We start from the raw sequence: 14,772 nt of genomic DNA on the forward strand, positions 1-14,772 counted from the left end.
GACGTTCTGGAAAAGGCAAAACTATGGAAACAGTAAAAGGATCAGCGGTTGCCAGAGGTTGTAGGGGGAGGGATGAATAGGTGGAACACAGGATTTTTAGGGTAGTGGAAATACTCCGTATGACACTATAATGGTAGATATTGGCCATTGTACATTTGTCCAAACTCACAGAATGTAACATTAAGACTGAACCCTAACATGAACTATGGACTCTGGATGATTAAGAGGTGTCAATGCAGGTTTATCAGTTGTAATAAACATACCACTCTGTGCATGTGTAGGGGCAGGGAGCATATGGGAAATCTCTGTACTTTCCTCTCAATTTTGCTGTGAATCTCAAACTGTTCAAAGAAAGAAAAAAAAGTCATTAAAAAAAATCACTTCACTGTGGTGAGAACAAACTTTAGGGTAGCAATAGGTAGAAGAAACAGACCACTTAAGGGCTATCGTTATCACCCAAGCAAGAAAGGGCTGTAGCAATGCACTGACCAGAATTGGTTTGATTCTGGATGTCTCCTGCGGGCTCAGCCAATAAGATTTCCTGATAGCTGGGGTGTGATTTGAAAGAGTCAAAGGTGACTCCAAGGTTTCTGGCTTGAGCAAATGAAAACATGGTACTACCATCAACTGAAGTGGGAAGGCTGATGGTGGGAAGGTCTGGAGGTCAGATTAGGAGTCAAATTTTGAGCGTGTGAAGTTTGAAATGTCTTTGAGATATCTTACTGATGATACCAGGTCATGATATTTGAATCTGGGTTTAGGAGGTAAGTTTGGGCTAGATACATAAATGACAGCCTCTGATGTATAAATGGAATTTTAAGCAAAGAGTGGCTGAGTCCATCCAGGGAATAAGTACAAATGGAAAAAAAAAAAAGAACAAAGGACTGGGTCCTACAGTGCTCTAACTGTAAAAGGTCTGGCAGAAGATTTAGAAAGCACAAAAGAATCTCAGGGAGAAGCCAAAGGAGTAGGAGGAAGCCGAGTTTAAAAAAAGAAAAGTTAGGTTAAGGAGAATGAGGTCGAACTACGTCAAATACTCATAACAGGTCAAGTAAGATGAGAACTGAGCACTGACCACTGGATTTGGCAGAGTTCAGGTCACTGGTGACATTATCAAAAAACGGTTTTACTGAGGCAGGTGCAGGAAAAAGCCAGTGGGGTGTGGGTTTCAAAGAACATGAGGGAGTAATTAGAAACGGTGAATGTAGACGGCTCTTTTAAAGAGCTGTCCTTCAAAGGGGAGCCAATAAGCAAATGAATAAATAAAAACAAGTGGGGTAGTAATTGGCAAGGACTTGAGGGAGGGGAGAGTTTTCTCTGCAAGTTGGTAGGAGCACTGGGAAGTGTGTATGCCCCTGGGGCTGATCCAGCAGGAAGGTGCAACTGGGCGACGTAGGTCAGAAGAGAGGCAACTAATTGCAATGTTCTTGAGAAGGCAAGAAGCGGGGAGATCTAGGCGTCAAGCACAGGGGCTGGCCTTACGTAAGAGTACATACAGTTTATCAGTGCTATCAGACAGTATGTCCGAAAATGTGAGTGCAGATGTGGGTGATTTTTCAACAATACGGTGAATGACAGCTACCCTCTATGTGTGCCAAGCATTTTGTATATCTGATCATAAACAAACTTCAAGTTTCATATATTCTAATTCTAATGATGGAGAAATTGAGCTACAGAGAGATTTGGTGACTTCTAAGTGGTAAAAACCCAGGCCTGTCCACAATTCTAAATCCTGTGCTCTTCACCACCCAATACTGTCACAGTACTCCCACAAAGCTGTCACATCATTGGTGAGAATTCCAAATAGCACAGTTCTAAAATAGTCATAATTTTTAAAATATTGAGCATATCAAGACAAGCATGTTCCATAATCCATGTCAGTTGAATATGTTTTTCAGATTACCGTAATTTTTAATATGTTCTATTAGTTTTTAAAAATATACTAATACAGACTTCTATAACAATTGCAAAATAATGTCACCAAGGCAGCGTCAAAATATTTTTTTTGCATCAGTTATATACAAATACCAGTGAAGATAGATTCCTGTAAAATGAGCAAAAGCCTATTTGGTCAGGGCTAAAATTAAATCTGTTAATACATTCACACATCTCTGACAAACTTGTATTTCTTGAAGCACTTTATTTTAAAGCTGTTAAATAAACTTATGTTGTAATTTAACTTTGTATATACTTAGCTAGTAGTAAGGAATAGTCACCTTTTGCTAAATTCAACAGTTCACTCTGGCAAAACTAGGCATTACAATAGAGGAAAAGTCATAGAGAAATGTCCCTCATCAGTGTTCTTGTGAGAGCACTGAAATGCAAAGCCTATTTCTTTGCATGGAAAAGTAATTTTTCAGTATTATTCTATAGAGAATACAGACATTTTTCTAACATATAGTACACGTACTTCCTTGACTTCTTAAACAGTGGGAAGAAGTACTAAGCTTTACTTTTTTTTGATGGTTCAGGTTCATCAAATAAAAGAGAGACTAAGTGAAATAAGCCAGACATAGACAAATATGATATGATCTCACTTACATGCAGAATCTAAGAAAGAAAAAATAATAATGGTAACGGAGTAAAATAGAGTGGTGGTTATCAGACACTGGGGGATATCTAGATCAAAGGATACAAACTTTCCAGTTATAAAATGAGTAAATTCTGCGGATCTAATGTACAGTAAGGGGACTGTAGTTAATACTATATTGTAAAGGATAACTATGAGGGGATAGTTTGCTGTCATTTCATGATGTATGCTTATATCAAAGCCATCACATTGTACACCTTAAATATATACGATTTTTATTTGTCAGTTATACCTCAATAAAGGTGAGGAGAAAAAACATTCCAGGTATGCAGTTGTGACGACCTTTGCCTAACTAGCTCCAAATTACTGTATTTGACTGAATGACTGTTTTTAAAATGTTATTTTAGTTTTTGTCGGCTGGCTTCCCAGTTTACCAGTTTCTCCCAGTCTGTCAGGTCATTACTTGCAACATAGTTTACTGCTAGTATGCCTGTTTCTAGCCTCCTGCAGTCTCAATGGCAAAACACAACACATGGACCACAGTGGGTGCCTATGGTAGTCAGAACTCTGGCAAAAAGATGGCCATGCCCTAATTCTTGGAGCTTGTGAATTTTTTGCTTTGTATGGCAGAATGGACTTTACAGATGTGATTAAACTAGGAACCTTGAGATGGAGAGCCTACCCCGTATCTTCTGGGTCCAAGAGAGTGCTACAGCTCCTCACAAACTAAGAATGTTTTCCAGCTCTGGTGAGAGAACCGCAATAAAGGAAGAGGCGGAAGATGTGACATGGTAAGGACTTTACTTGCCATTTCTGGAAATGGGCCAGGAGTCAAAGAATACCAGTGGCTTCTAGAAGCTGAAAGAGCAAGGAACAAAGTCGACCTCAGAGCCTTCAGGAAGGAACATAGTGGCCCTGACACCTGGACTTTAGCTCAGTAAGTCCACCAAGTTTGGATTTCTGAATCTACAGAACTGTGACATAATAAGTTTGTATAGTTTTAAGTGGCTAAGTTTGTGATAATTTGTTATAGCAGCAACAGAAAAAAAAAATCAGAGCTTAAGAAACTCACTTTTTGAATGAATCAATGCATGAATGGTATAGTGTTGCAATGCCCAAGCTTTTCTGGTAAGGAAAATAAACTGCCTCTGTCAGTATTCTGGGCCCCCAACCCCTGCTTCAAGCAAAGCAGCTCAGCTTTTTTCCTGCTTTATTTGTTCATGCTTCTGGGTAAGATTTTGTTTAAACAAAGGTTTCCAAGGGTAAGAGAGAGAGAAAAAAAACACACACAAAAAAACACATGCTTTTGAAAACTGGTGGTGTGATGGCAGAGAACAGAACATGAATCCAGAAAACCTCTCAACTCCTTTACCGTGTGACCTCAAGTAAGCCAGTTAGTCCTTCCAAATGTCTGTAGTGTATAAGAGGACAATAATTTTTGCCTCACACACTTCACGGAGCGATGGTGAGGGGATCAAATAAAAACTTTTCCAACTGCAGGTGCTGTGCAATTATTTGCTGTGCGGTTTGTAGGTTTTAGATAGTCAAGGAAACCAGGGAAAGAAGGGCTTCACACTGAACACTCAGGGAAAGGACTTTACATAGTCAATCTTTCATGAACAAAGAACAGGACCTTTGGTATGGATATTTTGACACTGGTACTGGTTTCACATGCGTGTTTCAATGTATTTCTTAGTTCTCAACTGTGTTGAGAGTAGCTTCAGTTAACCCTGCACTTCCAATCAAGTGAGGTATTTCCCCATCTTTGGTTTCACACTCTTCCTCTTTCTCTAATTTCTGGGAACCCTAACAAAGGTACAGGGGTACCTAAATGTGGGGGTGTGCACGCACACACACACACACCCTATTGGAGATAGAATGCTGAAGCAAAATGTCCCTGTGTTTGTGACTTCTGCTCTAAAATGTATCTTTTCACTTTGGGCAATCATCTCACTGGTTTTTTGTTTTGTTTTGTTTTTCCTGTAACATTCTCTGCTTCTGCAGACGACATTTTTCTTTGGCTACTTTGTTTTAGCATCCTACAACTTTCCTCTCTAGGTCACACTCATTGTGTGATAACCTCTCATTTCATGATAACCTTTCATTGCACAGACACATTAAACTAATCTTATTGTCGGCAGTTCTAGATTTTTTATTTGGAGGCATGCGTCAAAAGTGTCCCCCACATACTCCCCACATCACGCAGAATTCCAATAACCCTTTCATTGCTAATAGTTGCCTTGAAATTATTTACATGATTAAAAAAAATGAGAAATCTGTATGTACTGTTAGAACTAAGCCATACAATAGAAATAGTTCTGGTAGAGGGAAATATAGGGAATTAACATTCATAATTATGAATGACAGAAAAGCAGATCTTTTTCTGGGGAGTTTTTATAGTGGCAGATCATACTGAAAAGATCCTTTGAAGAAGAGGGGGAAAGTTACAGGAAGAGGCCAGAGACCCTGAAGACCTGAGACCGATGTCTCATTTTTGTTGAGAACCAGTTTCAGTAGATCCCAGTGGGACATTCATCTGCTCGTTAATTCTTCCTGAACATAAGAACCTTCCTTACAATAAAAAGCCACATGCCAGGAAAAGGAGCTGCAAAATCCCCCTAAAGCAAACTATTTACTTGATCTGAACATGTGTTATGACACAGAAGTCGCTTTGCAAACTTCTTTCCTTTGGTAGAAACTAACATGATTGCAGCCCAAGAACATCAGGGGAACATATGCTGTTTGAGAAATCAGAAGATTCATAGCTTCTAAACTTAAAGAAAAAAAAAAAAAATCCCGCAAACTTTTCTATGAACTTGAGAAGCGATTTTAAAATAAGTGTTGCCAGGGCCCACGTTACAGACTTCTCAAAGTCAAAAAGGTAGTGCAGTGTCTGCGTAGCTCGTTTTCTTTATGCACAGACCTACAAAGTGGTATTGGGTCTGCCCCGAACAAAACAGCAGCTGCTGCCAAAAACAACATTCATCTTCTCTTTAATCTGGAATGCCAGCTAGCGAAGCAGGCAGTTCCCTTGTAGCCCAAATGTGCTTTGGAAACAAGCCAACTGGCTTAGCTACCCAGAGCCAGGAAAGCAAGTTACCAAGATACAGGTATAGTAATTAGTCCTGAGTTCAGGTCTTTTGAGGTCATATGAACCATATCCTTCAAAAATAATCGTAATGTAAACTACCAACAGATTCTGGTTCAGTGAATAACCATTTAATTCTACAGAATTTCTTCCTTCAGATTTTTAAAAAAATTTTTTTTCATGTATATTTTTGAGAGACAGAGCATGAGTAGGGGAGGGGCAGAGAGAGGGAGACACAAAATCTGATGTGGGCTCCAGGCTCCCAGCTGTCAGCACAGAGCCGACGTGGGGTTTGAACTCACGAACTATGAGATCAAGACCTGAGCTGAAGTTGGATACTTAACCGACTGAGCCACCCAGGTGCCCCTTGATTTCTAATCTTTAAGTAATATACCACTAAACATTCTAGAGAAAATACCGAATCATCCTACACAAATTCTTCTCTAGTGATCATCCAGTAAGCTCAAGGGGCAAAGTAAACACTGAGTACAAGCCTCTCAGGAAAGCAGATGTTAACAGGGTAGCTAAGTGAAACTCAAGCCAGCTTCAAGTCCAGATTGGTGCATTAGAATCTTGTGAAGATCTACTTCCATATCTCTCCGTGCAGATGCTTTTGTGAAGAAGTGAAATAAAAATACTCTAGGGACACCTGGGTGGCTCAGTCGGTTGAGTGTCTGACCTCGGCTCAAGTCATGATCTCATAGTTCTGGGAGTTCAAGCCCCACATGGGCTAGCTGCTGTCAAGCACAGAGCCCATTTCCGGTCCCCTGTTCCCTTCTCTTTGCCCCTTCGCCGCTTGCAGTCTCTCAAAATTAAAAAAAAAACACTAAAAAAGATCCTAAAGTATTGGTGATCGCTAAAACATGTTAATATGCTCTACTAACAAAAACTGAACAACCTAGAAATGAATATTTTAATATGAAAAGACAAACAATGGCTTTAATGTAAACAGGGAATTTAAGGATTTCAGTGGATTCAATATATGGAAAAAAATGAGAAAAGTCACTATTGATAGTCCTTACTCTAAATGTAAATGCTATTTAAAGAGGAAATGACTCACATGTATAGACTTCTACTAAGGGCCACACACAGGAGGAACAGTTTGCAGATATTACATATAACCTTCCCACCAACCAGATTTTACAGGTTAGTAAAACATGCTTCAGTGAGATTAAGTAACTTGTTTATGGCCACTCTGCTAGTAAACCCCTGAGCTGGGTTTAAACCAGTATCTACACTATACTAGGAAGGAAAATCCTGGGCTAGTCACATAATAAAACTGATTTCATTTATATTTAATGAACTATTCAATTTTTTCGAAAATACCTACGCTGTGGATGGCGTATAGGTCCATTTAGCTGAATCAGTTTTTGATTGAAGCCACCATATCAAATTATTACTAGGCTGGGTAAACAAGTAGCACAGGTAAATCAAGTTACACTTCACTGTAGGTTTTTAAAAAATTGCATAGCTAGAGGGAGGGGAAAAAAAAACAAAGTGATAAGTTGTTCCTTCTGATAAAAACAAAATTAAGTGCTTTCAGACTTCTAAGAGCTACCTATTCATTTAACAAACATGTATGGGAGTGCCTGGGTGGTTCAGTTGGTTAAGCGTCTGGCTTTGGCTCAGGTCATGATCTCGTGGTTCTGGAGTTCAAGCCCCGCGATGGGCTCTGTGCTGACAGCTCAGAGCCTGGAGCCTGCTTCACATTCTGCGTCTCCCTTTCTCTCTGCCCCTCTCCCTCTTGTGTTCTCTTTCAAAAATAAATAAACATTAAAAAAAAAAATGTATGGCGTACCTGATAAGTATGTAAGATAAAGACACAGCAGATGTCTTCTTTGGCCCAGGAGGGACAGCTAAACCTGACTTTGGGGGAACTGAAGGAGAGGCTCAGAGACAGCTCCTGGGAGATGACCCCTTCTTCGGGGGTGAATAGCAAGTAGCCAGATCAAAGAAAGCAAGGGTGAAGACACCTGGCAGAGGAAGTAGGGAGTGCCCATAGAATTGAGAAAACAGGGCATTTTCATGGAACTTCACATTGATGACATGACTGGAAAATGAATTTCAAGGAATAAATAATAAAACAGAGGAAGCTAGAGAGATAGGCAGAGGTCCTCCCAATTTTGCTAACTGGCGTGGATTTTATCTTAGAGACACAGGGAGCTCTTTATCTTAGAGCAGGGGAGGATCAAGATCTGATTTTAGAAAGGCTTATAAGGCATCAGAATGAAGGATAGACTGGGGCTTGTGGAGGTCACTGAAGTCATCAACTAGGACAGATGCAGTGGGAGTGAAGAGAAATGGACGAGTTCAAGAGGATATGAAGTTGAATGGGACTTGGGTGATGGGCAGTAAGTGTGTGGGATAAAAGGAGGAGGAGTCACAAATGACCTCCAGTTCCAGTTTAGGTGACGGGGTAAAAAGTAGAGCTGTTCACTGAGCCAGGATATGTAGGAGAAGTGGTAGCTGGAGATTATTGGAAGTTATCACCGAAAACCTTGGGGGATAACCCCTCTAAGGGGGAGAAGAACTGTCTGCATAGTAGAGGAGAGAATGAGAAGCAGAGCACGAGAGGCAAGTCTGTTGATTGTGGGATCTGCAATCACAGTAAAAAGAAAGCACAAGAGGGCAAGTGTGAGCAATAAAACAAGCACTGAAAGAGGTCAACCTGATGGTTGCTGAAAAATACCTAATGGGGTTGACGCTGCTAAGGATAGTTTCCACGGAGTGACAGAGCTAGGAATCAAACCACAGTGGTAAATGAGCCAGGGGGAAATTTCAAGGCGATATACTACAACAGCTTGAAAAGGAAGGAGAACAGGTAATCTGGAAAGGCTAGAGAGTTCACTTTAGTCTGGGTAGAAGCAAAGACAGCTTGGAAAGAATGGAGCCGTAATGATGCACTAAGCTTTCTTCTTTCTTAAAGGGTCTGTGCCTGGGAACAACTCCCCTGTGGTCCATGACAGCCAGGTGAGCTGCGAGGCTTGGCCACTGTGGAAATCCCTGCAAAGAACTTCTACCTCAGGCTAGAATCTAGGGCCTAGGTGTTCAAATTTTGCTATTACTATTTTGGAATAGACATGTACAAGGCAGAAGCATTTGTGCCCGCAGTAGACATTACGTCATTAGAAACAATGGTAATGTAAGTCATTAGCTATTCATAAATACAGCAGTTATATAAAAACGGAAGGAAAGAATTCCCCCAAGCAGTATAATCTGCTGTATTTTAGGGAAATGCTGGTTGATGACTAATTCTAATCAATTTTATGAGGATGATATGTAACAAACCAAACTACGCTAGAAAATTGCTAGGTGCTAGTTTAATGTTGAACCTAGATGTACATATTTGTTGCCAGATTTTTTTTTTTTTGATATAAGTATACATTTTCAAAGAAATAAGAGACAGGCCCCCAAATTGGCAAAAGTATAGGAACATAGAAAAAAAATTTAGGGCAGTTTTGAAATTCAGATATTCACCTTCAAACACTCCACAGGCACAGGACCTTGTTCACTATTATGTCAATTAGCTGCTCTTAAAATTAAACCACAATATGCACTCCCAGTGTCGTAGCTTTCCAACAAACAGCTACAAAAATGCAAATTGTAATTTATACTCTCTCAACTATGTGACTCACTTCTGAAAGTGGGATCGCATGTAAATCAAAAGCTCTGCAATTTTTGAAAACTTGTAAAATCTTTTGCACTCCCAACAACTGAGAGATGGAAAATGAATGCAGATTCCAGCTGCTATCTGATCCCATGCGCTGAATTTGGACTGAATGACTCCCCTATAGAACTTCTTATGTTTTGTTTTGTCCTATGGTTGCAATTAAATGGGCTCAGATGTCTTGTCAGATCAGCTACCAGGAGTCTTACAAGTTGGGTCTCTAAGGGACTTTTAATCTTTTAATTTTTAAGAACTTAATCTGAGGAAGCAGCTCAGAAAATCTCTGAAGGTCTTCTCACCTGGGCTTTTTTTTTTTTTTTTTTACCACATTAAAATAAACTAAATCTTTATACTCTGCTTTAACTGTTTCCAACAGCATCAAAACCAGTGGGAGTTAAAGGCATAAACTCAAAGAACACTCACAATCTTGATCATTTTCTCCATCACATCAGATGATAAGCCCAGTTTGCAAAGGTCACGGCATAAGCATTCCTGATCATGCAATGTGTGCTAGATACACCAACTGCTTTGGTTGAGTTGAATAAACTGTTCAAATGTTCCCTGCTTTCACTGAAGGTGCCCTAACCGGAAACAGGGTGGGTGGGGGGGCGGGGAATTGGTTGTCTTACCTTTAGAAGAAAATGTAATCATCCGGGGCGTTTATGAAGATTTCAGATTCCTAAGCATCATACAGAATCAAAATTTCTGAGGGTGCATCACAGAGATGTGCACTTATAACAAGCCCTCCATGTGATTTTTAGGTATTCTTTAAAATCTGAGACATGCTATTTTAGGCTGTACTAGCTTATGGGTGCTATATCATTACAGAAAACAAAAAGGTCTAAAAAGGTAAATGAGGTTACATTTGGTTCAAGGGCTACATATTAGATGCTCTGGATTTAGAGCAACTTGAAAAAAGGAAAGCTAAATGTAACGAACAGTGTAGGAGTACTGAGCGTAGAGGATACTACGGATTGGCTCTTTCAATTCCTACTCCATCTCTCTCCTAGCATATTCTCCTACACTGTGGTGGCTGCAAAACTTCCATTCCTTTGTAGTCAGCTACAATTGCAGATGTGACTTAGGTTCTGGCAATCAGGCATAACTCTGCAAGACTGATGTGGGAAGGAAATTCTTGAGAAAAGAAGCTGGGTGTTGGGCATGCATTTTGCTCCCTTGGGGGGTAATGCGGGCAGAAACTCCCTGCCATCAGTAGCAGTAAGAGCTTCCTGCACTAGCTGTCACAGTTTTACAGACAGTGGTGGATTTAACTGGCAACCAGAGTATTCTGGAAGCTGAGACTCCTCTTCTAGCCCTCCCAGTGGTTTTATAAGCCATCAAATACATTTCATTATATGCCCCACTCTGTTTAGCTGGAACGGTTTATCCCATCTGCAACTAAACCCTAAGCAATACTTGGAGAAAAAGAACCCAAGTTATTAAGCACTTCTTATGAAGGTTAGTCTAAACTTTCCATAGGAATTTTCCATTAGTGTTTCAAAATTGAAACTGTAAGATAAGGATCACTTTAAAATTTAAGAAAACAAAAAAAAAAAAAAAAAGAGAAATTTTTGATGGTCAACCCCGGAGAATGTTAATGTAATTCTACCACCTAAAGCACAGCAAAGCATCCATCTCTGACATGCCCGGGACATGTTCCTTTGGTAACAGTACACTTCATCAGCAAGTTCATTGTTGATGCAGGCGATAATGTTTAGAACAGAAGAACATCAGCAAAGTAAGACATGGATTCAAATCCTGATTCTGTCACTGACATGCTATAACCTTGAACCAATTATGTAACTTCTCTGAGCCTCAGTTTTCTCATGGGGCAGGGAGGGAATAGCATTTCTTTAGATTTTTGAAAAGATTAATTAAGACAGTATTATGTAAAGCACTGACAAGAGGCCTGGAACAGATCATGACATGACTGCCAATGCTATAGGTATTTTATCATTATTACTACTCCTTTAGATGCTGAATTCAAAACTAACAGTTGTACTAATAGTGAATTTCACATTCCATTTATGTTCTGCTTCCCTGTAGATTAAAGATCAGCACAGGGAGATGATAAAGAGTTTGTGAAACTGCCCTGGGTTTGGATTTGGATCAGCTCTCCCAAAGCAGGTGGCCATCTTGACCTCGTGTAAAAGTGAGGCTGAACTGTTTGGGCCATGGGTGAATGTTAACCTAGACAACAGAGTTTCAAAAGTCAGCTTGAGCTCCAGCAATAAATAAATTCAAGACCGCTTTCGAAAACAGAATGTGTGTACTCATGGACAGAGAAGCAGTGTGGAGTAGGGCCTGGGGGACAGTGATTCAGACTACCAAGGGGCACCTACGTGGCTCAGTTAAGTGGGTGTCCGAGCCTTGACTTCGGCTCAGGTCATGATCTCATGTCATGGGGTCAAGCCCCGCATCAGTCTCTCCACTGAGCATGGAGCCTGCTTGGTGTCTCTCCCTCTCTATAAATAAATATAAAGTGCCCCTTCCCCACTCTATAACTAAACAAATTTTAAAATCAGACTGCCCAACTTTGAATCCCCACTCTGCCACTGACCTGCCTTGTGGCCTATGGAAAGTTTATCTTTCTGTGCTTTAGTCTTCTTACCTGTACCATGGGCCTAATAGAACCCACTTTCCAGGCCTGTTGAGGACTAATATGCAAAGCACTTGGTACGGTACCGGACAGGAGGCACACCCCTGTAAAAGTTGCCATTGTTAACAACGACACTTAGAACAAGCATCCCGGATAATGTTATTTCCAAACTTCAAGCCAAAACTCTGGGCACCATCCTTGATTCTTCCCCTATTTCCATATCCAGTCTCTTATGCCCTGTTAGTTCTACCAGCAAAATAAATCTTGCAACGTTCACTTCTCTCCGTCTCATCTTGTACGGCTACAGTACAGGCTCCACGCTTGCCCAGAAGCCTTCAAAGGCCTCTAAATAGCCTTCTCTGCTTTCACGCTTGCTACTTAACAACAGTGTGGCCCTTTGGGAATACACGACAGTACTCACTGCTTGCTTCAAATCTCTGCATACCTTTCCGTTCCATTTACAACAACATGTGAGCTGCTGACCAAGGCCTAAAAGGCTCTGTTTAACATAAACTTGCCTACTTCCATGTTCCCATCTTAGCATGCCCTCTCTCCCCACCATACTCACCACAACCCCACCGGCCTCCTTTTTGTTCCGGAAACACCTGAAATGTATTCCTGCCATAAGCCCTTTGCACTCGCTGCCGTGAGCTTTCTCCTCTTGGGCCCTGCAAAGGCAAGTCCTTCTTGTCACTCAGGATTCAGTTCAAATACCACCTGCTCAGAGAAACCTTCCCAAAGTGACCTGTCTTCAGCAGCTCCAAACCTTCTCCTATCACAGTTTTATTTCCACGGAATCACTTTTCATCAGAAAGTTCTCCTGCTTACCCAGTTAGTTTACTTGTTTATCACCTGTCCCTACTGACAAGCAGGTCAATGGTGTGAAGATGAGAAGTCTATTGTTCTTGCTCTTCACTCTTACCTCCAGCACCTGGAGCTGCTCCTCACTCACAGCACAGGCTCCTTATGTGTGCGTTGCACACGGTGCAACTTGCTACTGAAGTATCCACAAAACGCAAGCCTTCTCTTATACGGGACAGACCACGATGGTTAGAGTGCAAACGCGGGCTTACGAACTGGGGTACAGATGAAGTCTGGATAACGCAGGCTTCAATTCTCAGCAGCCAGTGTCCAGATTCACACAACTGAATTGCAACATCATCCACCAGTTTTGCTTATAATCTGTCTCTTGCACTGGGGTCTGAGCACCACCGGCCAGTATTTGCGGTGTCTCACCATTTTGTCCAGAATGGATAGAGCCCACTGGGAAGCCTCTCGTGAATATTTTTTAAATGAATGAACACAGGATAAACAGAAGAGTTTTGCTCATCAGTTGGCCATAAACCATTGTCCTAATTCTCACTCGAGGGTCCGGTAAGTGCTAAATCCTAATGACATATATAAGTAATATTCCACATTCTCTTAATTATTCAAAGTGTGACATTAGCTAACTGCTTTTCGGTTTGAACTTCTAACCATTATCTCTGTACCTTTAAGTACTTTTCTAGCTCCATGAAAATAGTAAATTGGGATATAAAACCAGGGGTAGACTGTAAGCTCCATGAAGCACAGCAATGAGGTGATTTTTTTCACTACAGTATTTCTAGCCATTAGCACAGTGCCTTACAGTAAATTCTACAGAAACAACTAATGAATAAAGAACTACTAGAAAATGCCTTTCCTGGAAGATGTGGCCAAGGCACAATAATAAGCCAAGGTGCTGACCTGCCTGTAAAATCCTCAGAATTCTTTTTTTTTTTTAAAGTTTATTTTGAGAGACAGAAAGTGTGCACATACATACAGCATAAGCAAGGGAGGGGCAGAGACAGAGAGGGAGAAAGAGAATCCTAAGCAAGCTTTGCACTGTCAGCACATAGAGCCTGATGCGGGGCTCGGTCCCACAAACCAGGAGATCAAGACCCAAGCCGAAATCAAGATGGATGCCCAACCGACTGAGCCATCCAGGCACCCCCCTCAGAATTCCCTTTCTAAAGAACCTAGATTAAGTATAATTTTGGAGTTACTTTCCTTTATTGACCCAACAGGAGCATATTAAAACAAAAACAATAAAAACCCCACAGATCTGGAATGCAGACACTTTCCTATGGTAAGTTCAGGGGAAATCTCTGAGAATCCTAAAATTCTGCACTTCATTTAGAATTCAGAATACAACAACTGTAAATTTCTCCCTGTCTCCCCAGTGAGCTGCAATCCATCAAGATTTCTCAAGCAGTCAATAAAAAAAAAAAAAAAAAAAAAAATTACTCATGGTACGTCTGCACTGGGAACACTTGCAGAGACTAGGACTTCACTTGGGAGCAGATATGTTCAGAAGCAATGACACAGGTTAAGCTTTTAAATGCTAATCTTATCTCTTCCCAAAGCATGGGTTGACTTATCTCTAGGTCATCCCTAGAGACCTACTACAGCAGGCAAAAACAAGCTCTTAGAGCTATTATTATTATTATTTTTTGTCATCCAGACCTATTCCTAGTATGACTGAAGACATAAAAAGCTCCCTTTTCTTCAAGAGAGTAACACAAGCATACTTTAACTGCTGCCCTCTCCCTTGACTTGTATGCAAGAAATAAAACAGCATAAGCATAAGCAAACTGGAAAACTCATGCCCAACTCAAATGACACTCTCTGCCCCACTCCCATAGGCTTCAGTCATGCCTAACAGTAGGAAAATGCAATAGTAAGTGGTCAGCCCTTTTATTCCAATTTTTCACCATGATATTCATGAAGTTATACTTAGCATTCTCCATGATATCACTTATGGAGGAGAAGACTCCAAATTCAGTACAGAAAGAAGACTTAACAACAGAAATTAAAAGGCCGAGCTTTTACAGTGTATCAGGATACCAGTACAGGCATCACAGGTTTTT

The 14,772-nt window shown here is 40.7% G+C and overlaps 1 protein-coding gene across 5 annotated transcripts in view; it reads right to left on the bottom strand.

The window, feature by feature from the left end:
* The window catches only part of KITLG (KIT ligand), an 81,301-nt gene that overhangs the window by 48,955 nt on the left and 17,574 nt on the right, over window positions 1-14,772 (bottom strand). For 3 of the 5 annotated variants that reach the window (XM_042947330.1, XM_042947326.1, XM_042947328.1), the window contains exon 2: window positions 6,949-7,089. The exons of 1 other annotated variant lie outside the window; for it this stretch is intronic. In XM_042947330.1, coding sequence (XP_042803264.1) covers window positions 6,949-6,972 — 24 coding nt within the window. In that variant the 5' untranslated portion in view covers window positions 6,973-7,089. Of the gene's footprint in view, window positions 1-6,948; window positions 7,090-7,416; window positions 8,217-14,772 lie in introns of those variants that run through there. One more of the 5 variants, XM_042947327.1, reaches the window with a different exon arrangement.

The sequence above is a fragment of the Panthera leo genome, chromosome B4 (assembly GCF_018350215.1).
Source record: "Panthera leo isolate Ple1 chromosome B4, P.leo_Ple1_pat1.1, whole genome shotgun sequence".
Classification (NCBI taxonomy): Eukaryota; Metazoa; Chordata; class Mammalia; order Carnivora; family Felidae; genus Panthera; species Panthera leo.